General features: G+C 45.7%; 1 protein-coding gene across 1 annotated transcript in view; it reads right to left on the bottom strand.

The window, feature by feature from the left end:
* Window positions 1-25167, bottom strand: part of LOC126194631 (protein FAM151B) — a 359939-nt gene that overhangs the window by 183630 nt on the left and 151142 nt on the right. The window contains exon 2 of the mRNA XM_049932799.1: window positions 11834-11992. Within this exon, the coding sequence (XP_049788756.1) occupies window positions 11834-11992 (159 nt within the window). The remainder of the gene's footprint in view (window positions 1-11833; window positions 11993-25167) is intronic.

Below are 25167 nucleotides of genomic sequence, written 5' to 3'. Positions count from 1 at the left end.
TGATGTTACATTCAAAGGATACTACGTTATTTGATTGTTTGAAGTGCATAATTTTTCCATTTTTGAACATTTTAAGTAAGTTGCCAATCTTCGCATCAGATTTAAATATTATCAGAAACTCACTGAATATTTATGCAACTTTTTTCGGATAGAACTTCGTTACAGATAACGTATCATCTGCAAAAAGCCTGATTTTTCTATTAATATAGTCTGCAAGGTCATTAATATACTACATGATAGTACTTCCACATCTGATGATGACTTCCCATCCACGATAACATGCTGCGTCCTCCCTACCAAAAGTCCTCAATCCACTCACAAATTAATATTGATGCCCCATACGATCGTAATCTTGATAATAAGGGCGCACGTGGTACTGAGTCAAAAGCTTTCCGGAAATCAAAAAATACTGCATCTACCCGACTGCTATGATAAAAAGTTTTCAATATGTCATGTGAGAAAAGAGCGAGATGGGTATAGCGTCATCGATTTTTATCGCATTCCATGATGGTTGGTGCGAAGGAGATTATTCTGTTCGAGATGTCTCATTATGTTTGAGCTCAAAATATGTTCTGAGATTCTGCAACAAATCGATGTTGAGGATATAGGAATAGTTTTGTAGATCATTTCTACTACCCTTTTAGTAAATCGGGGTCACCTGCTCTTTCTTCCAGCTACTGGGCACTGATTTTATTTTTTTTTTCCGATGGATCTACGATAGACCATAGTTAAAAGAGGGGCTAACTCACCCGCAAATTCAGCATAGAACTGATAGGGATTACATCGGACCATTGAGTTTTATTCAGTTTTAGTTATGTCAATTGTTTCGCAACGCCACTGGCACTAAAACTTACTTCACTCATCTTTTGAGTGGTACAGAGATTAAATAGAGGCGATGCTCCTGGGCCTTCCTTTGTAAAGGAATATTTGAGAAAGGAGTTACGCATTTCTGCTTTTGCTTTGCTACCTTCAGTTTGAGTTCATGTCCCATTTGCAGGGGAGTGCACACTAACTTCGGTTCCACTAACATCCTTTAGATACGACGTGAATTTCTTTGGGTTTAGTGAAACATCATTTGACAGTATTCTGCTACGGTGGTCACTGATGGCTTCGCGCATTACTCTCTTCACAGCCAAACTCTTTTTATTCAGCATCTCTGGTTCTGTACCGACCCGATGTCACCCGACTTCCATCGATTCCTTTACTCCCAGAAAAGGCCCACTGAGCGTATAGTAAATGTGGATGGTGTACTATCATGGACACTTTTGTCGATTTATACTTTGCGTGACTGCTGTGTACCTTACATAAGGGCGTACATTCGCTCCTGTGGGAAACTGTGATCCGAACTACAAATCGAGCAGGGTGGCGCTCTTTAGGGCATCTGCCACCCACGTCTACTCATAATGAAGCTGTCTCCACGTTTCGCGGGAACTGCGGCCCGGAAGCAGCCGACGAGCGGGCCCGTGCACTGCCGCTTCACGATTCGCCCGCCCTTTGAAGGTGCGGAATTCAGCGGCGCCCCTCCTGCTAGAGAGAGCAGCCGCGATTCCGACCTCTCCCTTTGAAGGCTATTGCGCGATTATTATCACGCACTGCAGAAGCGGACAAAAGGCGCTCTTCGACGGCGGGGCTTAATGTTCGTTCACCAGCACGGGCGCCACAGGCAGCAAATGAAACGACCAGCTGCACAGGTGCGGATCAGGAAAGAGAACATAAAAAAGACAAAAAAAGGAAGTGAGATTGGTGTTTAGCGTCCCGTCGACAGCGAGGTCATTAGTGACGCGAAAGTGGATATTAAAGGCAAATGCCTGATTCCTGGCCCATTTTAGCCGCCAAGCTTTGCTCTAATCCGCGCTGTCCACTGCTATTAGCTGCTGCCTAATGAGAACGCGTCCCCACAGTTTGAAAGCAAAGTCCCACTTTCCTCATCCGTCTGCAGGCGGACTCTTTGCAGTAAGGCCTGTCTGTTTATGGTTCGTCTCTGGCAAGGTATAACTTAACTAAATGTCCTCCCCCTATAACACATCTTGGTGTTCTACGAAAGGTTTTTCATTGTTCTATACAAAAGTCGGTCAAGAAACTTGTATAATTTTTATAAAAACATGATTTTCATTGCTTGGGAATTAACGGAGTCGTTATCAAGTAGCAACGGCAGCAGACGTCAGTGGAAATCGGAAACTCGCAGTTGTAACGTGATGTTCGCTAGAACACGATGTTCCACTGCGGTTTCTTACAGTAGCCGATGGTGGTCGCGTTCTGTGTCAACTTAGTGTAGCGTAAGCCTGTGGAAAAGCATCCATTGTGTGCACCCTCGCAGGTGGTGAGGAAAACATATGGACACGTAACGGCCAAAACCCGCAACTAAAAACGAAAAAAGGTCACTGGGCGTGGATGACGAGTGGTGTTTTGACGGCACTTACGGAAGGTGCAGTCAACTCGTCAGAGCAGGAGGGTCACCAACGTTGTCAAGGGTCGGAAAGAATGAAGATTGCAAGTGAATTTACTAACTCTGATCATAGACATTTCCCGAAACGCTTCAATGTATACTGAGTTATGTAACTGTCATTAGCGACAACGATATTGTAAAATAGAGCTGTCGTTTGGCTCGAGTTGTTCAAATACAGAAGAATCATTGAAGAAAAGAGTAAAATGATTGTTTCAGTAGTGATCAGTAGTGAACAGTTTTCTTTCAGCAACACCCTGCAGGAAGTATTATTCCGACGAAATCAAGTTCGTACACAGCGGTGGTACTGAATAGCTGGACCACGAGAACTCATCATGTAAAGCAACCAAAAGGTTTTGTATATTTTTCGCTAGACGATTCCTGTCTTGTTTTGTTTCAGTTAGTAAACAATTATTAGAAATGACTACACGTCGAGAGAGAAAGAGAGAGAGAGAGAGAGGGAGACGAATGAGTGATGTTGCACGCGCAAGCGAGATCATCCATTGCTGTCCAAGGAAATTTCCGAGGTGAGTTTCAGATGTTAAGACGGTGAACACTTGGTGTCACAACTTCCTCCTCCATGTCTGTCTCATCAGTTGACAAACGACTTCAAACTGTTCAGACTGTGCAAGAACTGAAGGGAAACCACTTGTAGTTTCACCACGAATACTGGGATGTTGGACCGAATCGGGGAAACCTCCAACCATCTAGAAAACGTCGTTTTCTGTGACAAAGCAACCTTCCACACATATGGGAACGTTATTCGGCACAGCACTCGGCTCTGGAATTCGGAAAATCCCCACAGTTTTGGGGAACATGAGAGAGACAGCGAGAAGATAAATGTGTGGTGTGCGCTAATGAAGGAGCGCATATTTGGACCGTATTTCCTCATCGAGCAAAGAGGAACGGGAATCGTTTGTCTGGGCATGCTTATCAATCAGCTGTCTTTCAGCTTCTTTCGTGTCAGCCAAATCCGACCTTCCTGCAGGGTGGTGCACCACTGCACGGAAGTTCACGTGTTCATCACTTCCTGGACCGAAAACATCCACACTGATGGATGGGACGCCATGGACCAACCGAGTGGCCACCGCGATCTTCGGACGTACAGTAGAACTTCTGGAGTTCTTGAGGTAGACTTGCGTGAATGAGATTATGAATGCCTGGGCTCTACCGTGACTTTAGCGATATCCGGAGAAGAACTGTGGATGTAATAACCATGACGCTACAGATGCTTGTGCGCACGTGAGTTGCTCGGTTGAGTATCATCTAAACATTTTAAAGATTACGAAAGGAGCCCTTGTAGAAGTAAGACGATGATGCCTGGTTTGTGGGGCGTTCAACTGCGCGATCATCAACGCCCGTACAAAGTCCCAATTTTGACTCAATCTAATTTTTCCACAATCGTCTAGCCACTGTCACGAATGATGATGATGATGAAGAAATGATGAGGACAACACAAACACCCAGTCCCGCCCTTGTAGAAGTATATTAATATACTCGATGCCGCGAAGAGCAAGTATATATACCTCATAGTTTTCTTAATAGCATTTGGACACCCTGTTTACCTCGCACAATACGAGAGACTAGATCCCGTGCGGAGAAAAACAAACATTTTTACTGGTTAAATTGTTAAACAGCATGTGATGGAAAGTAGCTAGTGTTGATACGTAACAGCGGCTGGCGTGAACTGCACACTGGCTTGCGAAGTGTACTCGTACGGGCAAATGTAGAATGAAGCAGAACTGCAACAGTACCCAACACCCCATACTGTTAACTGGCTGCCAGAGTAAACAGAGAACACCCATAACAGGCGGTGGCATCGTCCACTTTGAAGAGATGGCATTACAGAACAAGTGTTCCTACTCAATGGATTCCTAAAATACAGCTGCCTGAAACTTAGCACATAGGCCACTTTAAGGTACACGTCATCACGAGACCACATGAAAGTTGTGTTTTGAAACTCTTTTTAAATTTATGGCACGTGAAATTCAAGACTCAGATATCAACCACAGCCGCGCGGGCTAGCCGCGCAGTCTTAGGCGTCTTGTCACGGGCCGGGCGGCTTCCCCCGTCGGAGGTTCGATTCCACCCTCGGGCATGGGTGTGTGTGTTGACCTTAGTGTAAGTTAAGTTGGATTAAGTAGTGCGTAAGCTTAGGGACCGATGTCCTCAGCAGTTACCACAAATTTCCAATATCAACCACAAAAACCATTTCGATGTAACTCTCAAAAATTATCGAGAAAGTCGAGTGTGAAGTTTTCGATGCGTCTTTAATATGCTAAAGTAAGTTCAACATTTCGACAGAGAGTGGGGCTCTAAGATAGAATGCTCATCTACGATGTTGGCGGCCTGGGTTCGATTCCCAGCTGACTCAAAATTTTAAACAAAGGCGCTTGTTCTATGACCATTTGCGTGAAGTGTAAAATACATAAAGATGTTGAAAAAATCGCTAGTTCTGGAGACTGTCAATCGCTGGCTCGATTCTTCTTTCGATCATTTTTTCTTTTTTCGTTAATTTCCAATACCTACAGCATTTAAATATAAAACTCATCAAATTTATGGTAATTAACACATACCTATTTACCATTTTTACGAAAAATGCCCGTCTCATTATTGTCATTGCATACCACAACACAAAAATTTAGTTTTCATTGCAAATATAAATTATTAAACTACCAATCTTTTATAAAATATTGTGTAAGTTTAAAAAAGAATTTATAAATTAATTTTTTTCATCTTTATGTATTTTACGTTTCATGGAAATGTTGGTAGAACGAGCACCTTTATTCAAAAATTTCCATTGACTAGGAACTGAACACAGATCCCCAATGCGGCAGACAAGTATTCTAGCACAGTGTGACACAACCCGTGGAACAGACAAGCCTTGGTGTCTAGGTATTAAAGACGCTGGATAACTGCAAGCTGGATTTTCCTGAAACATTTTGTGAGAGATGCAGCGAAGTGCTTTGGTGACTGATAATTAAGTAAAGAAATTTACTTACAACTACAAAAAATATTCGATTGGGGTCTGGTCTCGTTGTGAGATACACACAGCGCTTGCGCAAAGGGATGGAGTGGTGTATCTTACAGTTGTAGTTCGTGTGAGTTGGAACGACTGCAGAGGTTAAATAGCGCAGTTCGTATTCAATGCTGTGACGCCGTCAGCATTTGCATGTGCGGGGTACGGCGACAGTCACTACAATGGAAATGCCACGTCTCGTGCAACAGAATACCGATCACAGACTCCTGAATGGGTAATTGCTAACGTCGAATTGGTGCAAGAGGAAGTAATGTCTCACGTGGAGGGGCGACAATCTTCACACTGCAGTGGACAGTAATTTGCAGCGTCATTTCTCAGTTTACGTGTAAGGCTGTAGCTTAAGCATCCGAGTCATCGGTGGACTTACTGCAGACAACCGTTTCATTTGTGCAGGGCGTCTACCGTTTTTCGGTGGTAGTACTTTGAGTATGATAGTTTGACAGCAAGGAGTGAAACGTACACTGCTGACAACTAAGACTGCAACACCAGAAAGGATAGCGAGTAGTGTAATGTTATTTAAGTACACATTATACTGGAGAGAATACATGGCTACATTTGTAGGTGATATGGGGGTGGGCTGCGTGTGGATCAGAGCTGCCGCCGCTGGCAGAGACAACGGTTCCAACCTCCCACGAAATGAAGTCGAATCGAGGTAGCGTGACAGGTACGGGTACGTCACGGTGCGTGACTTGGACTCTGTCTCTGTGGCAGACGTCATCAACTGTAGTGTCTCGCGAGCTCATGGTGACGCGCCAGACTCTCGGCATAGGAGGGGGAGTGGGGGGGGGGGGGGGGGGGAGGGTGCGGAAGCGTGAAGCGTGCTAGCGAGAGCAATAGTCGAACACGTACTATATCGAGGCACATCAGGACAGTAGGGGAAGAAAGCTTTCTTGTAATATTTTGCTGAAAGATGGGTATTGACGATAAACCGCATTGCCAGAAGATCGCGCACTGATAAACTCAACCCCTTGGTGGTAGACGGTTTTCCTTCTTGCACGGGGCGTAACACCATCTTCTCACAGCGACCAACATCCTAATTTGAATTCCGAATGACAAACGCAGTAGGTTATGCCTCCTTACACACCTACCTACTCTTTGCGATTATACTGTAATGGTAATCGTTAGCATTTCCAAGCATGTGGTACACTTCATGCCAGTCTGACGTTTCTTACGTGTACAGTGTTGTGTTTTTAATAGTCGGTAATTAACTTGCTGTAACTTCATTTCTCTCCACATTCCCAGATACAGTTCCAAGACCAAAAGGGTGGAGATTTTAATAAAATCCAGTGGCCAAGTTACAATGATACAAACATGTTGTTTTGTAGAGATCATTTTAATTAAAGGATAAAAACGTCCGTAACGATTTTCTATATCTTCTGAAGACGAGACCTAAAGGCAACAATTAGTTTATGCTGTTAGTTAGACGCAGAAGTACTTTCGGATGCTTTTAATTGTACGTCCACGTATTTCTGTTCATAACTTTTTTAATTTTCATCGTATCGTAATGACCGTAATATGTCTTTGTACGAAAAGGCCTGCTTGAGGCATGACGCAGTCTGTACTTCGTCAGGAATCTGCGGCAGGCGACACGTCACTTCCACACAGAGTAGTTTTCCACGTAAGCGACATATCATTGGGTTGTTCTTCCCACCCCTCCCCCTCCCTCGCACATTCTATGGGATTTTAGTCATTTTCCTCATGTAACGAAAATACTTGTCGCCCTCATCGGCAAGGTTTACACGCGGCGGAACTGGGTTCGGTTACTAGTGGAAGCACGAGTTTAAAGTCAGTGAAATGGCTTTAGATGATAATAGACTGACGGACAAAAAAAGGGAAGCACTCAGAATGGGAGGAGGAAACGAGATGAACCTTCGCCTGCAGAGCAAATACGTGGTGTTGTTACACTGGTTCTTGTCATCCTGGATACTGGCTTTGGGACGGAGTTGACGTGGGAGCTGGTGCCACACGCTGCCTATGTGGGGCTGATATGGGTACCTTTGTGGCCACGGGAGTATGTCCACATAACCCAGACACGTGCTGTGTGTGGATGGCCACTGTCCTGTTGAAAAATGGCTCCACGATAATGTCGGATGAGAGGGAACACGCGAGAACGCAGCATGCCCGTAGCGTACCGTAGTACAGTCAGAGTGCCCTCGATCAGAACCAAGCAGCATGTCCTAAGGAGTAACATCGCTGCAACGCTCGGAAGCTTTGGAGGAATGGGCCGGCCGGAGTGGCCGTGCGGTTCTAGGCGCTACAGTCTGGAACCGCGCGACCGCTACGGTCGCAGGTTCGAATCCTGCCTCGGGCATGGACGTGTGTGATGTCCTTAGGTTAGTTAGGTTTAAGTAGTTTTAAGTTCTAGGGGACTGATGACCTTAGAAGTTAAGTCCCACAGTGGTCAGAGCCATTTGAACCATGAGGAATGGGACCTCTGCCTAGGTCATCGATGATGGTCGTCCGCGGTTGGGCACAGCCGCGACTCATCGCTCTACACAATGCGACGCCGTTCATCGGCAGGTCGTGCTTCACCGTGACAGCATCACCGCAAACGCAGCGGTTCGTGCTGTGGCGTCAACGCCAGGCTACGCATGGATCGGTAATTCCCTCGTCCCGCTGCTGCAGGATGACACACAATGTTTCATGGAGTCCATCACTTGTTCCCTCATGGCAAACACAAATGTGAAGGTGTTACAGTGCGCTTCTTGTACCGAGCGCTGAGCTTCCCTTCCGGTGACCACTGCGCCACTGTCAAATGAAAATACCTTACAAACCTGTATATTGCGTGATCCGACCAGCCCCTTTACAACTGTGTCGGGCGCTGATAACGCTGCCTCACACGAGTACGCGGCATCCTCGTATCCTTCACAGTGATTACTCACCATGTATCGCTGTCCACGAGCCTCGCACACCCTACCGACTGGTAACTACACTAAACACGAACAATATCTGCTGACATTTAGAAAGACAGCGGACACAGCACAGTAAGCGGCGTCAGAGGGACACGGCTGCTCGTGACCAGCACGAGAGGCCTCAGCGTCCCGACGTGTGGCTACAGCCAGGGCGCCGGCAGCTCATCACCGTGGTGAGCCACGCGCGGTCAACGCCGCTACCTGTGCTAGACGCTCCTGTACTATACTCACCATAAGAATAAATCTGACGTAAACCAACACAAACGCGATGATTGCTCAAAAGCCGTAGCACACGTACACTGCTGTTGCTACACTCTTGGAAGTAGGTCCTACTTGTGTACAAGATATCTTACGATAAATCAAACTTTAAGGTTTTCTAATGTATTAACAGCCATCAAAGTTTTTCTTAATCACAATTTAGTTATATAGTTCTTATTACAAAAATTGTTTACAGTCAGTCTCCGTACTGTTGTGATCTGATTGTCGCACTGTTAACACGCAGCATGAAAATGGCTGAGGCTGTTTCCTGCCCCGTAGAAAAACATGCCTGTGATACACGGGTAGACAGTAGTGAGAAATAGGTTGTTCTTAAAGTTTTTCATTAATCTACAGAAAAAATAGGCTTTAAAGTTTTTAAGGGGCTGTATTTAACACAGTTAAGATACAAATACACCTTGTACGTATAGCGGAATACGACGCGTGGTACATGGATAACGTAGTGAGTTCATGGATCGCTGGATCAAGTCTCACCTTGATCATTTTTTTTTTCGGTTAAATTTGAAATACCTATATCTCTTAATTGTAAAATTCATCATCATTTTTATGACTAATGCATGTCTTGTTGTTTCTAATTAGATATTGCACGCGAAATTATTGTTTTCATTTCAAATATAAATTCTTAATCATCGATATTTTAGGAAAGATTGTTAATAAAGGTTGCTTAATTTAAGGAAACATAAGAATTAAGTTTTTAGGACAAAAATGAGAAACGAAATACTCTTTATTTGGACTATGTCCATTGTTTTATACCACAGATGTAGTCTCACACGAACCACAATGATAAGTGTCGTAGAAACATGAAAAATGATCATTTTCAGAGCATCCAGCATACAGTACAAACGCTGCATTTTTACATTTGCCACTGTACCATTACTATATGAAAATGACATAACTGATCTGGATCCAAGTTAAGGAATTTGGCCCAAGGACTGTTAAGCTGCCAGACGTACTGGAACTAGCGCACGCAGCTTTTTCACACGTCACTACCGAACGCTGGCCGGATACAGAACGGCGCGTCATAAAAGAAGAGTAGAAAATAGGGCGCCGGGCTGGCTTCGTTGATCGACTCGTTATCAGTGTAGCAGAAGGCATTTCCATAGTTGAAATGCATTTCTCAGATTCGGATAAGGAAGGAGCTAAGAGATTACCAGACGACAGACAGACTGTAATTAATACCATCAGTGGCTTCAGGATTCAACAATACGGTGAAACCCTGCAGTATGCTTTTGCATCACACATAAGAAAAATTACTCTGTGCTTGAGTTAGGAATTTTCATCACTCTTGTTTGTAATCAGAGTACGAGTACTATGTTATGTGAGAACTAGAGCATTTTACGCCTTCCGTCTGGTCACCTGAGAAGCGTGCGGTAGTGCTGGAGCTTCGCCGAATATTACTTGAGTCTTTTTAAAAATTCAATCACATTCTAAGCCATAGTGTTTCTCTGCTCGTCTCTTTTTACGTCTGAACTGCAGCTGCTCAAATCATTGCAGGTTAGTTGGACCAGCTGAATGGACAGTGCTGTCCTAGTCTAATACGCATTATTGCTCAGTCTGTGTGCGTGTAACACAGCATGTGTGTCTGAAATCTTATGGGACTTAACTGCTAAGGTCATCAGTCCCTAAGCTTACACACTACTTAACCTAAATTATCCTAAGGACAAACACACACACACACACACACACACACACACACACACACACACACACACACATGCCCGAGGGAGGACTCGAACCTCCGTCGGGACCAGCCGCACAGTCCATGACTGCAGCGCCTTAGACCGCTTTTTCTTTTCTTTTCTTTTTTTTTCTTTTTGTTCGGTATTTTTCGTTGCGTTTGGTCTGGGCGGACGTCACAAGACATCCGTTCAAGTCGATCGTTGATTCCTTAACTCAGTTTTTTTATTACAGAGGGCGAGCAGCCTTCTGACTGAACACGCTGATCTACCGTGCCGGCATTCCTGGCGGTTCATGAGCTTTCACATGAAGATATTCGCTAACATGGCGTGTAGCACGTGTTTCACTGATAACGTGTTGCCTGTTCGCGAAGAATAGGCAGGTAGGTAGGAGTACGTAATAAAAAATTTATCTGCTAATCGATATTATTTTACGTTGCAACAACCAGAACAGGCAGACCGCAATGCACTGCCGAACAGGGAACATCGAGCATTGCGGAGTTTCGTTGTTGACAGTCAGATGAAATCGAGCCTGAGTTGCAAAGTGCTACCAGAAATGAAGCTAGCACAATGGCTGTAAGGAGAATTTCTGAAGTCACTGATAAGAGATGCATGAGGTGCTGTAAGGAGCGACGGCAGTGCACACTAGGTGACTGGGAAAGAGTCATTTGGAGTCGTGAATCACTCTGTACCCCGTGGCAATCCGATGTAATTGTTTTGGCTTGGCGAACACCTCGAGAAGGTTGCCTGTCGTCATGTGTTGTGCAAACAGTGAAGTACGGACGAGGTGGTGTTAAAGGTACTGGAATGCTCCTCGCGGTTTTTCTATGGTCCCCGTACAGAGCTTAAGAAGACGGTAAATGCGGAAGCATACGGACACATTTCACAAAATCGCGTACTTCGTACAGTCGACGAACAGTGCGGAGACACTGGGTGTACCTGCGTGGAAGAGCGGCCTGTCACAGCACTATCTGCGAGGCGTTGGTTTGTGGACGATAAAATTCCTGAAATGGACTGGCCTGCCCATCGTCCCGACCTGCATGCAATGGAACACTTTGCGACGAGTTTCAACGTCGACATCGCACCAGACCACGGCGTCCGACAACAGTTCTTCTTTGTCTTCTGCTCCTGAAGAAGGGTTGCCGTTCCTCCGCAGACATTCACACTCCTTACTGAAAGTGATCCCAGCGAAATTCAAGTGGTCATAAAGGGTAGGCACGCCTCATATTACTGCCACACACTAATAGGAGTCCGGATGCTTCTGATCATACAGTGTACTTAATCCATCCAAAAATACTTTCACACATAATGAATAACATCATCTAATTTCTGCCTCTATGCTGCCACTGGATCACACAAAAAATTGTGATGCAAATTGTAGGAGGACGCAATAAAAACACAGTATAGCGACAAGTAGCTTAAGCTCTGTAGAGCGGCACAGCTGTGAACTGGGAACCAGTGCGGCCGGTTGCCTCGGCGTACTCACCGTTGAGGGCTTTGGTCAGCGCCTGCCGGCTGTTGACCCGGTGGGCCCACGTCACTTTGGTGCGGTCGTCCGCGATGCCCTCGAAGTACTTGGTGATCTCCTCAAACTGTGGACCCTGCTTCATCTCCTGCGCCATCGTCACGATGGTTGAACCACCGCCTGAAACCAGACAACGAAAGCCATCTGTCAGCGACAAATGCGCGCATCGCTTGATTTTCTGCATCAGTAATAAGTTCCAAACTTTCTTTTAAGGACCACCTTGTTTAGCCAAGACAGCATGTTTGCTCAGGATGGTTTTATTATCAACCGATACCTGTAGTCTTTGCTGACGGTAATTTTATTTACTTCGCTATTCCCAAATTTCGACAACAGAGCTATTTCCAAGTGGAAGTCCTGTAGAGTTCTATAAATAGTACCCAAACGGTAACCGAACACCAAGTTGTCATATAACTTGCATTCATCGCCTTGTTCCCGCCAAGTCAACTTGAAAATAGCTTCGCGGCCGAATCTTAACAATAGGGTTATAAACAGTGTATTCGACAAATATCATATTGGTGACTCGTTGGGTAAGTGCCAAGGTGCCCCTTTAGCTGGTTGAGGTAAATCAGTTCAGAGGGCGCCTAGAAAAACACTGACATATGCAAACAAATCTTCGGACTGAGGACAATCGTACTTTTTGGATGAAATAATGTAGTCTTCCAAACAATTTCTAATATAGGTAGGTTCCAAGCTGTGATTAAATACATACAAAGCAGAGACGAGTTAAGGCTATTGTAACATAAATGACGTGCTGAAAGTTCCGCGGTTGTTTGTTAAAATACCTTTTATTACACCTACCAGCCACGAATCCAATTCATGACAGATTTTTAAAATATAATTTATAACATGTTAATTTAGTTTCTGCAGTTAGTTGAGTTATAATTTCGCTACTGTCGATAATCTATTGATGATAGTGTCATCTCTTTCAACCTATATCTGACGCCTAATGTAAACGACCTATATATTCATTTTGTTTCCTCCTATATGCTATCAGTTCTTGTTCAAACAAGAGTTGTTAATGTCAGATCAGACTGTCAAATGTCACAGTTCTAATGGCGACCAACACTCTCTAAACATTCGTGATCGAAGTGGCAAAGGCACACTCCACGGTAATAAGTACTTCCACGACATATTTTGCGCTACCCGGAATATGCATGCCATCGACAGTAACTGGGTCATTTTTGTCGTAAGTACATAGACTATACATTTATCATTTCATTTTTAACTTGAGTTTTTCCTCCATTTTCATTTCTATTTCGCCTCTACGTATATCAATTCAAAATGTCGTCACTGCAGAACATCATAGTGCTGTTAACATTCGACAACTCACCATGAAATACAATGAAGCAATGACGCAGAAAAGTTGCAAGCCGGTAATGGCAGTGGGTAGAAACAATAAAATGTTTTGAAATTTCAGTAACTGATTAGTGGTTGGTATCTGTTACGAAACCTGCTTACGCAAATAGAAATCTGTGACTAGAAGCTACTGTCGTATATAACGCCAGTAATTTCTTCGATCACGTAGCGTCACAGTACTTATCGGATGGAAAAGCGAGCGCACACAACACGGTATGCCTTAGTAGATGGCTCTGAGCACTATGGGACTTAACATCTATGGTCATCAGTCCCCTAGAACTTAGAACTACTTAAACCCAACTAACCTAAGGACATCACACAACACCCAGTCATCACGAGGCAGAGAAAATCCCTGACCCCGCCGGGAATCGAACCCGGGAACCCGGGCGTGGGAAGCGAGAACGCTACCGCACGACCTGCCTTAGTAGACGATGGATACTGGATTATGTCCGTGATAAGTACAGGCTGTCCCTAATCTACACAGACTTCGGTTGAAAACCAATACCCAATCGTCTGTGACGTTTCCTCATGGGAGCTTACCATTGTTTACGGTTCATATCTGGTTGCCAGAAGACGGAGCATTACTCATTACAAAACTTTTTAGACATGTAATTTATGTGTGCAGTATTGTCCGTTAATAAAAAAAACGATTTTACCAAATAAATCCACTTTAGTATATTGTTTCGTAGACATTAAAAGCATTTCCTAACCACCATTCCTAAGTAAAATGTACATCCTTCAGGGAATTGGTGATGATGTACGAGGGTTTGGATGGGAATATGCGGAAAGAAGAAAATGTGATCTTTAATTACCAATATTCACTTTTACACATAATCACCAGCCAATTGGACACATTTCTGCCAACGATGAACAAGTTTTCTGAAGCCGTCAGGGAAAAAGTCGACACACTGTTTCCGCAACCACAATCTCGTAGTCCTCTCAACGTCTTCATCAGATGCATAATGATGTCCCCGCTGATCGTCTTTCATTATCGGGAACAGATGGAAGTCAGACGTTGCTAAACCTGGACTGTATGGAGGAGGGCATGCGGTAGTGAGATTCAGTCTATGAAGTTCTGTTGTGAAGTGTGTGGTTCGGCATTGCCATGCTGCAGGAAAACATTTCCTCTTTCCTTTCGGACCCTTGTTAGCCGTCGTTTCAGAGTTCACAGCGCTGTGATGTAACGCTCTGAATTTATTGTTGTTCCATGATCAAGGAAATCAACATGGATAACACCATCTGCGTCCCAGAACACTGTGGCAATCATTTTTCCAACTGAGGGCTGCGTCTTGATTGTCTTTTTCCGGGGGCGACTCTTTGTGTCGATATTCCATAGACTGACGTTTCGTATCCGGGTCGTAATGGTGTACGCACGTTTCGTCTCCTGTCACAATTGAATGGAGAAAGGCGTCACCTTCATTCTCGTAACGCTAGAGGAGTCCCTGGCAAATTTCAAGTCTGTGCGCTTTCATTTCAGGAGTCAGCAGCCGGCGTACCCATCGTGCACAAATCTTCCAATATGGAGAAGCAAAGCAATAATGTGACCCAGAGGTTCTTCTGAAATGCCGATTTCTCTCTGAGTGATCCGACGATCGTCCTGAATCAATCTGTCAACAGTCGGTGGTTGCTGTCACAGGACGTCCAACTCTTTGTTTGTTACGCAGGTCAGATGTTCCCGCCTCAACATCTTTAAACTTACTCGCCTAACGACGCACAGTACTCAAATCACCATAAACTGCTTTTATTCTCTGATGAATCTCCTCTGGGATGACACGTTCTGCTGTCAAGAATTCAGTGACTACATGTTGCTTAAATCGCATTGAACGACCGTCTGCGCAGGGTTCCACACTTCACACTGTAACAACACAACCGTTCAATGCTAAGGCTTCCCGATAACTGGAGCTGTAGAGGAGAGGCTACGGAACAAGCCAGTACCTGCACATACCAATGCTGCCAACTGTTGAAGAGTTACGAAGGTGGAGGCATTACTTTTCAGTTAATCGTCGTATAATAAGGTACGATATTACTTGGGTCAGGGCATAGGGGAAATGTTGTGATAGCTGTATAGTCCGAAGATTGGTTTTATTCAACTATCACATTAGCCTGGGCTGTTGCCTCAATTCTGTGTTTATCTCCCACGCTGCCTCCCTCCACTACCAAATTAACTACCCCATGGTGCCTCAATATGTATTGTCAACCTAGTCGTTTTATTAATTAGGTTGGGCTATAAATTTTCTCCCTCCGCTATTCGATTCAGTGCCGCTACGTTAGTCTCTCACTCTACCTACCAAATATTCAGGAGTCTTTTGCACCGGCACATTTCAGAAGTTTATATTGTCTTCACTGTTTATCGCATATATTTAATTTACATTTAAGGTTTCATTCCAAATCAGTACTTCCAGGAAAGACTTTGTAACACTTCTATATATATTAGGGTCAAAGGTGTTTTTGCTATTGCCAGTCTGTTATGTCCACTTTACTACCCAACCACGATATTATAGCGTCTCGCCTCTCGTGTCCTATCTCGGAAACACGCGGCGATGTGGTGTGTAAGGAAAACCAGTCAGCCGGTCGGAGTGGCCGTGCGTTTCTAGGCGCTACAGTCTGGAGCCGAGCGACCGCTACGGTCGCAGGTTCGAATCCTGCCTCGGGCATGGATGTGTGTGATGTCCTTAGGTTAGTTAGGTTTAATTAGTTCTAAGTTCTAGGCGACTGGTGATCTCAGAAGTTAAGTCGCATAGTGCTCAGAGCCATTTGAACAATTTTTTTGAAAAACCAATCGCAATGTGAATGATTTCAAGACAACTCTGCGTATAATGTCAAGTGTTTCAGCGTGTACTCGAAGCAGTGCTTGTATTGGAATGGCATGTGATCGGTTTCTGTTATTCCAACAGAACCTGGCAAGTGGACACCTCAAGAAATCGAAACGGCCATCAGTTGACCGAAAGCAAGGTACGGTATCACGGCGCTAACATGTCAATTGCTGCCGACTGATCATGAGGTTTCTATCTCACCGGCTGTTTACGATTATTTTTCCCAGCATTTTATACCTCCATCGTGTGTGTGTGTGTGTGTGTGTGTGTGTGTGTGTGTGTGAGTGAGTGAGTGAGAGAGAGAGAGAGAGAGAGAGAGAGAGAATTTTTGCTCCTTTTATTAAAAAGGAGAGTGACGGAAAGGGAAAGAGGGGGTGCGGCTGACGAAGGTACACAGGGCGGGCGAAAGTTCAGCACAGGGATGGAGTGGCCGGTCTGGGTAATTAAAATGCCGCCTCTCCTCCAAACAAAGAGTTATCAGAGTTTCTCTGCGGATGCGGCACAGCCCGCCAGGGTTCGCAGGCGAGCGGCATCGACTGCGGCGGCTGCCACGAAATTGCTTTCACAGGAAATTGCAATCCCCGCTTTAACGTGGCCGCGCATGGAACACGGCAACGTGTGACAGGCGGGCAGGCAGATAGAGGAGCCCCGAAGAACAGCCAGACTCGCTACAGTCACACTTGGCGTAAGGAGATACGGCAATACTGTACGTAGCACACTCTGAAACTGAGTCAAATCTGGAGAGAACAGCGCGCAAACATCCCGAAACGGGGGTGTGCGGGTCAATTATTTGCTCGTTCTAGCGTTGTTACAGCGACAGCGGCTGTGCTGGCGGTTGTTAGCGTCCCGTTTTGAATCTGCTTGGGCGACAGAAAGCATCTGTAGTATTTTTGTTAGCACCGTCTACAGTTAGCATCGAGAGATGAAGGTATGAAAACTGGTACTGTGTTGAATTATTTTAGCACGTTTGCAATAATTTCTATTTTATTACGTCACATGCCTCAATGAGCTAAGGCACCCAGCAGCAACAATGAAAGGGCAGGTCGATATACTTGGTAGGAAGCTCGGAAAGCAACTGTACGTCACATAAATAGTTCTCCACTGAACATCCATCTGCAAAATGATATACCTGGTGGTTAAAATTAAACTTTCTCTATTTAACAAGTGATAACACGGAAATTAATTGCCGTACGAGAACCAGCCTTGGTAGCATTAATCTCAAGGACATGGGAAAGAGAAATAATGCACAATCAATTCAATTGAGACACTTTTAATATGTTGATATGGTACATACGGGTACCATTACTGATACAAAAGGGGCTCAATATGGCGCCCATCGGTGTGCAGAAGTCTGAAAGCGCAGGATTGCCTTTTGCACAGCAGAACGAAGCTTGTCCGTAGGTATGCTGGCTACCTCTCTTGATATACTGCGATTCAGTCAGCACATGGGTGAATGTTTCCCTGGTAAATCCCGTACTTCAGGCAGCCCCACAACCAGAAATCACAGGGAGTGGGATCAGGTGATCGTGCCGGCCAAGCATTTGGAAACGGTCGGCTGATAATTCCATCCTTTCCAAATGTGTTTCGGAGACGCAAGTAAACTTCACCAGCGATGTGCCGTTCGACCCCATCTTGCATGAAAACTGTTGGGTTCAATACGTCTCTCTCCTGTAGGGCGGGTAGGACGTGCTGACTAAGCATATCGCAGTAACGCTGCACGCATTTGGTCCTTGAGCGCCAACCTTTTCAAAGAAGAATCGGCTAATGATGAACGTATAGGCACACCATGCGGTGACACGTTCACTATACAGAGGAACTTCACGCACAGTGACTGAAGGTGAACATCCCCACAGTCGGCAACTCTGTGGGTTCACCTCACCCGCCACAGAAGAATTAGCTTCATCTGTCTATAGGATGGTCCAGGGCCAGCCCTCGTCAACTTCAGTCCTTGTGGTTGTACGTCCGGTGGTGCAGGCTACTGTAGTGCAAGCTGCTGTAGGATGTGGATCCTGTACGGATACCATTCGAGAATGGTTCGAAGCACAGTGGACCACGGGATGTTCAACTGTCGTGACGAAGCACGCGCACTTCCTGACGGGAACTGCGCGCACCGTTGTCTGCCGTAGCAACAACGATTCCATGAACCAGCTGTGATATAACCGGTTGTCGGCCTCTTCCCGGAGCGACGTCCACTTCTCCAGTTAATTAGAACTTGTTCATCATGCTCCGCACAGCAGGCCGAGAAACAGGACCCTCCGGTAATCGTTTCAGCCTGCAATATTCCTGAACTGCAGCTGCAGTTTTGATGATAAAGCCTCACCAATAATGCCTTGCTCCTTTTGTCCAAGCTCTTGTTGACACGTCAGCAAGTGCACTGCGACTGGTCAGGTGTGTGAGACTGTGAATAACGATGACTGATCATGGCACCTGGTGGCCATAGTTGGAATTGGACGGTGGCGCTGTGACGCATGAAAGTCGTGCACCCAGTACTTTGGACATTAATGCTACCAAGTTTGGTAATCGTGCGGTAACGTGTTTTATAACGTGTTAAATAGGGAAAGTTTAATTATAACCACCCGGTATAAGTAGAAAGACAGCTCCTGTGAAACAGCACAGTGTCTAAACAGTATCGGTGGTACCTCAAGACGGCACGAGGACCGACAAGAAGAGCCGAACAGGACATTGTAGTTACCGTAACCTGGATTCAGGATTAGACCACAGTTAAAGGCAGATCAGTGCTTGTGAATACCGAACTATTGCCACGCACCGTCTTCATACCACTGTTAAGTGCACTCTTGTGTAATACTTAAAGGACGAAAGGAACTTTTGCATGATGTGTCACAACCGAGCAACGTAGCTCAATGAAAGTTGGACTATGCATAGTAAGAACTTCTGAATGATCGTTGGCGGATGTGTACGTCTTCCCAACGTATCCAGCACGTTCTCGATGGGATATAAGTCGGGGGAACGGCCAGGTCAGTCTATTCGTCGAATATCCTATCGATCCGAGGGCTCCTCCACCTGCCTAGTTAGGAGCGGCCGCTGATTTCATCCATAGAAATGAACTGAGGGCCGAAGGTACCCCTGAAAAGACTCGCACGGGGAAGGACTACAGTGTCACGATGTTGTTGACCGGTGAGTGTACCGTGTTCAAAGATTTGGAGGTCAGAGGCAACGTAACGCCACCGAAGCGATCACGTTAGACGACGCTGGACTTCAGCTCGTATGGCGAGAGGTCGTAACACGGCATGCACCGAGGAACACCAGGGCTGCACTCGGCCCTGACTTCATTTCTGTGGGTGACAACGAGACTGGCCTGCCCGCTCCGCCGATTTAAATCCCACGGAGCACGTGTCGCGTGCGTGGAGGAGACGAACTGCACAGCACGTCCAAATGTGCCGACGAAGATCCAAAAATCGTAGACGAACGGAGCGCCCCACCACAAGAACTCCTTACCAGCTTTGTGGCCAGCGCGGGAGCACGCTGCAGAGCATACACTGCTGCCCGTGGTGGTCACATACGCTGTTGACCCTTTCGTGGTTGATGGGACACATATGTCCCACTACAGTAATGCGCAGTTTTGAGCGTTGGGACGTCTAAATCTCAAATCTGCCTAGTGTTATGATGTAGCGAGATGCTTTCGACACTTGGAGAAAAATACTACAGACATGGGACGGATATACAGAACACATGAGATGAATTCGCAATTGCGAATAATGACTGCCATCAGCTGTAGAACGGAATGACGACAGTGAAAATTTGTGTCGGACCGGGACTCACGACAAAACCAAACTTCCATATGTCGCCAACCATGCGTGTACGATCTGTACTCGCACATCCATTATGTGTAGTCCCATACAGATCAGACCGGGCGTGCGACTTGCAAGCACAGCATCTGATCTGTATGGGAATACACATAATGGATGTGCGAGTACAGATAGTAGACGCACGGTTGGCGACATATGGAAGTTTGCGCCTGGCTGTGAGGCGTGCACGGAGAGACAAACGGCAATGCTACCGCTCGCGATAGGGGGGAAACCTGGGTTCGAGTGCCGGTCCGGCACAAATTTTCACAGTCGTCATTTCGTTCTCCAGCTGATCGTAGTCATTATTCGCAATTGCGAATACATCTGATGTGTTTCGTAACGGCTTCGGTCGCCGCAGTGTATCGTCATCAGAATAACACAGCCACTGCCATATCGCAATATCGTACCGGATATACAGAAGGGTGGAAGCGCTCAAATGCGGCGGCGTGTGTTCAAAGGTGGCACAGTACCTATGTTTCACGAAAATCTGCTGACATCACCATCTTCTCCAGTCTAGGAATGTCTGAAGTAGCTAACTGTGTTTTGTTATACAATACAGACATTATTTTGAAACATTACCGTACGCCTCAGTAATTCACCTGGTTTCTACATAATTTGTTTGTAGTGGGACATAAACCCCCACAAAACTTCGCAGACTGTAGCAAGTATTGGCCTGTGGTGCGTCAAAGCCAGCTTCAAATGTTATCTTGTAAGCCTGTGAGCGATTTTTCTTATTTTTCTTTGTCAGGAGAATAAAAGTGTTTCGGTACTGATCTCTTATATTTTTTTCCACAATTCCTATGGTGATAAAACCTTTTATTTAAATAAAAATTTCACTCTGACAATCCTAGGGTCACCTGAAAACAAGGATGTAGTCAGGTCTTGGGTCACATCTCCCACACTTCATCGGTTTTCAAAATACGTCAGATCAAAAATTTTTGGTAAAGAGAGTGCGTTATTTATCACAAAAACAGTTTTTGACTTTTTATTGTTCAAATATATGCAAAATAAATTTTAACCATGGAACGGTTGAGACCCATGTCCCACCTTCTGTAATGTGACTAGCGGTGACTTCAGTCTGATTAATGTCTTTGAATGGAAAGTGTCACTGCGTATTTGTCTAAGTTACCTTCTGTACTGTACTGTAGCAGTTTTTTCTATGTATTGTCCAAGTTCTATCGAACTATATTACTTGGCACTGGCAGATCAACGAAAGTTACTTTCCTCCCTCAGTTTTGCACACCAGTAAAGTACCTTTTAATAAATTGTTGTAAATTGTTCTTAAACTGTGTTGTAATCATATCGCAGTAATGTTGCCTAACCCTATTCCAAATCTATGAGGACGCTTAGTAGCTGCTGCGTGAAAGCAAGCAAGCTCACAACAGCAACTACGGTGGTAAGGGGGTTTTCTTCCTGCCACACAGTATTCATGTTTGTCACGAATACCAGTTGGCAATCCCAACAAAGTCTAAGAAAACCGTTGCACTACTCAACACTTGAGGTTGCTGTGTCACCAGCATCTGCTCCAACATCTGTGCGCGAACTGTAACTAACTGAAGTCTTACTCAGTACTGGTGATAAGTTAGTTACTGTCATGCAAACACCTGGTAATACCGCCATGGACGCATTGGCTCTGTGTGCTCTTGGCTCTGAGCACTATGGGACTTAACATCTGAGGTCATCAGTCCCCTAGAACTTAGAACTACTTAAACCTAACTAACCTAAGGACATGACACACACCCAAGCCCGAGGCAGGATTCGAACCTGCGACCGTAGCGGTTGCGCGGTTCCAGACTGTAGCGCGTAGAACCGCTCGGCCACTCCGGCCGGCTCTAGTGGTTAGCACATCTGCATAGTGAGCAGGAGATTCTGGTTCGAATCCCGAATTTGCTGCAAATTTTCATTCGTATCTTCAGTCTGCGTATATACATCACAGAACTTTGACTTGAAAAGATCTCTAGAACCATACAGTTTGACTGGGTTTGTTCACATGCCGATCAGCTCGTCTAGTTCGGCACAGTCCCAGCAACGGGCCGGAGCAGATGCGCCGATCGGAGCCTGCCTGCCTTTTACACTGATCAGCCGGAACATTATGAGCACCGACCCACTACCGATATAAACCCGTCCAGCCGACAACAGCGGCTCCTGTCGAGGATTGACTGCCAGTCAGACACACGCACTGTGCATGTAGTAACAGCGAGTGTGCTGTCTGTGTGTAGTATGGAGAAGGCGCGAGATATATCTGAGTTTGACCGAGCGCAGATTGTGATGGCTCTGAGGCTCGGTACGATTTCGAAAACTGCGCGACTTGTCGGGCGAAACCAAAGTTAAACCATGTCCAGACGTCGTGGGGCTGGGCACTACCCCTCATTACACATGTCGGACGTAGTATGCTGGGAAGGCTGGTAAAACAGGAGAGGCGGTGAACTGTGGCGGAACTAACATGCTGGACAGAGTACAAGTGTGTCTGAACACAAAGTGTACCGAACACTCCTAACGATGGGCCTTTCCAGCTGACGGCAACTACGACTGAAATGGCCACATGACCATCGGCACTGGACGTTGGCACAATGGCAGAGTTTTGCATGATCTGATGAATCCCGACACCTTCTTCATAATACTGATGAGAGGGCGCGGATCCGTAGCCTTCCATGGGAACACCTCCTTGACACCTGTACTGCGGGACCGAGACAAGCTACATAATGTTCTAAGAAACATTCACGTGGGCACCCATGGGTCAAATGGAGGTCGTGCAAGGCACCATGACGCCTGAGGAGTATCGTACACTGGTTGCAGACCAGGTACACCCCTTCAGGACGGTCATGTTTCCCGACGGTAGTGGCATTTTTCAGCAAGATAATGCGCCACATCACAAGGCCAGAAGTGCGATAGAGTGGTTCGGGCACCACAGTGGCGAGTTCCAATTGATGAGCTGGTCTCCCAACTCGCCCGATCTGAACCCGACCGAACACATCAGGGATGTTATTGAATGTGGCACCAGAGCTCGTAGCTCCCCTCCCCGGAATTTAAGGGAATCAGGTGACTCGTGTGTGCAGATGTGGTGGCAACTCCCTCCGGCGACCTACTAAGGCCTCACTGCTTCCATGCCACGACGCGCCGCCGCTGTTATCCATGCCAAAGGTGGACGTACCTGCTACTCGTAGGTGGTCATAATTTTCTGGCTGATCAGTGTATTGAGGTTCCCGTGCACCGCTGGGTGCAGCACTTGCGTCGCACGCGAAACACCTTGTATAGTACAAGTTGTGATAACTTCCTGTAAAAGGAACTGTCTAGCAGCAACTCTGAACAAGTTCACAAGGCACCTCCGTAATACTCGCATGTTCTAACCCGTACCTGGTGCGGATGCCAAACGCTAGAGCAATACTCAATAATAGGTCGTATGAGCGTCTAACATACGGTCTCCTTTGTAGATGAGCTACACTTTCCTGATACCTTCCAATAAATCAGAGTCGATCTTTTGCCTTCTCTAGTGCCAGCCTTACGTGCTCGTCCCATTTCGCACTGCTTTGCAGCGTCACGTCTAGATATTTAACGGACGTGACTGAGTCAAGAAGCTCACTACAGGTGCACTATTAGAACATTATGGATTTCTTTCTCCCAGCCATCTGCATTATCATGCATTTTTCTATTAGAGCGAGCTGCCGTCACAGGAACCAAAAATTTTGTCTAAGTCATCTTCTATCCTCTATACTCACTGAAGGAGAGCACTTTCCCCTACAGCACAGAGTCATCAGCAAACACAAATTGTTGCTCACCCTGTCCGTCAGATCCTTTATGTATTTTGGTCCCATCACATTTCCCTGAGGCACCCTTGAATATACCTTCGACTCTGATGAACACTCGCCGTCGAGGACAACGTATTGGTTCTGTTACACAAGAAGTCTTCGCGCCACTGACATATCTGGGAGCCTAATCCGGATGCTGCGGCCTTTGTTAACAATCTGCTGAGGAGCACTGTGTCAAACGCTTTCCGGAAATCTGAGAATAAGGGATCTGCTTGTTGTCCTTGGTCCACTGTTTGCAGGCTACCAAGTGAGAAATGGGCAAGCTGAGATCTACATCTACATCTACATCTATACTCCGCGAGCCACCTTACGGTGTGTGGCGGAGGGTACTTATTGTACCACTATCTGATCCCCCCTTCCCTGTTCCATTCACGAATTGTGCGTGGGAAGAACGACTGCTTGTAAGTCTCCGTATTTGCTCTAATTTCTCGGATCTTTTCGTTGTGATCATTACGCGAGATATATGTGGGCGGTAGTAATATGTTGCCCATCTCTTCCCGGAATGTGCTCTCTCGTAATTTCGATAATAAACCTCTCCGTATTGCGTAACGCCTTTCTTGAAGTGTCCGCCACTGGAGCTTGTTCAGCATCTCCGTAACGCTCTCGCGCTGACTAAATGTCCCCATGACGAATCGCGCTGCTTTTCGCTGGATCATGTCTATCTCTTCTATTAATCCAACCTGGTAAGGGTCCCATACTGATGAGCAATACTCAAGAATCGGACGAACAAGCGTTTTGTAAGCTACTTCTTTCGTCGATGAGTCACATTTTCTTAGAATTCTTCCTATGAATCTCAACCTGGCGCCTGCTTTTCCCACTATTTGTTTTATGTGATCATTCCACTTCAGATCGCTCCGGATAGTAACTCCTAAGTATTTTACGGTCGTTACCGCTTCCAATGATTTACCACCTATGGCATAATCGTACTGGAATGGATTTCTGCCCCTATGTATGCGCATTATATTACATTTATCTACGTTTAGGGAAAGCTGCCAGCTGTCGCACCATTCATTAATCCTCTGCAGGTCTTCCTGGAGTACGTACGAGTCTTCTGATGTTGCTACTTTCTTGTAGACAACCGTGTCATCTGCAAATAGCCTCACGGAGCTACCGATGTTGTCAACTAAGTCATTTATGTATATTGTAAACAATAAAGGTCCTATCACGCTTCCTTGCGGTACTCCCGAAATTACCTCTACATCTGCAGATTTTGAACCGTTAAGAATGACATGTTGTGTTCTTTCTTCTAGGAAATCCTGAATCCAATCACAAACCTGGTCCGATATTCCGTAAGCACGTATTTTTTTCACTAAACGTAAGTGCGGAACCGTATCAAATGCCTTCCTGAAGTCCAGGAATACGGCATCAATCTGCTCGCCAGTGTCTACGGCACTGTGAATTTCTTGGGCAAATAGGGCGAGCTGGGTTTCACATGATCTCTGTTTGCGGAATCCATGTTGGTTATGATGACGCTTTCTAAATCCGTTCCTGTCGTAATACGGGTGTGTCTATAA

Source organism: Schistocerca nitens, chromosome 7 (genome assembly GCF_023898315.1).
Source record: "Schistocerca nitens isolate TAMUIC-IGC-003100 chromosome 7, iqSchNite1.1, whole genome shotgun sequence".
NCBI classification, from domain to species: Eukaryota; Metazoa; Arthropoda; class Insecta; order Orthoptera; family Acrididae; genus Schistocerca; species Schistocerca nitens.
The sequence above is the reverse complement of the archived record's forward strand: the minus strand, read 5'-3'. Positions and strand labels throughout refer to the sequence as shown.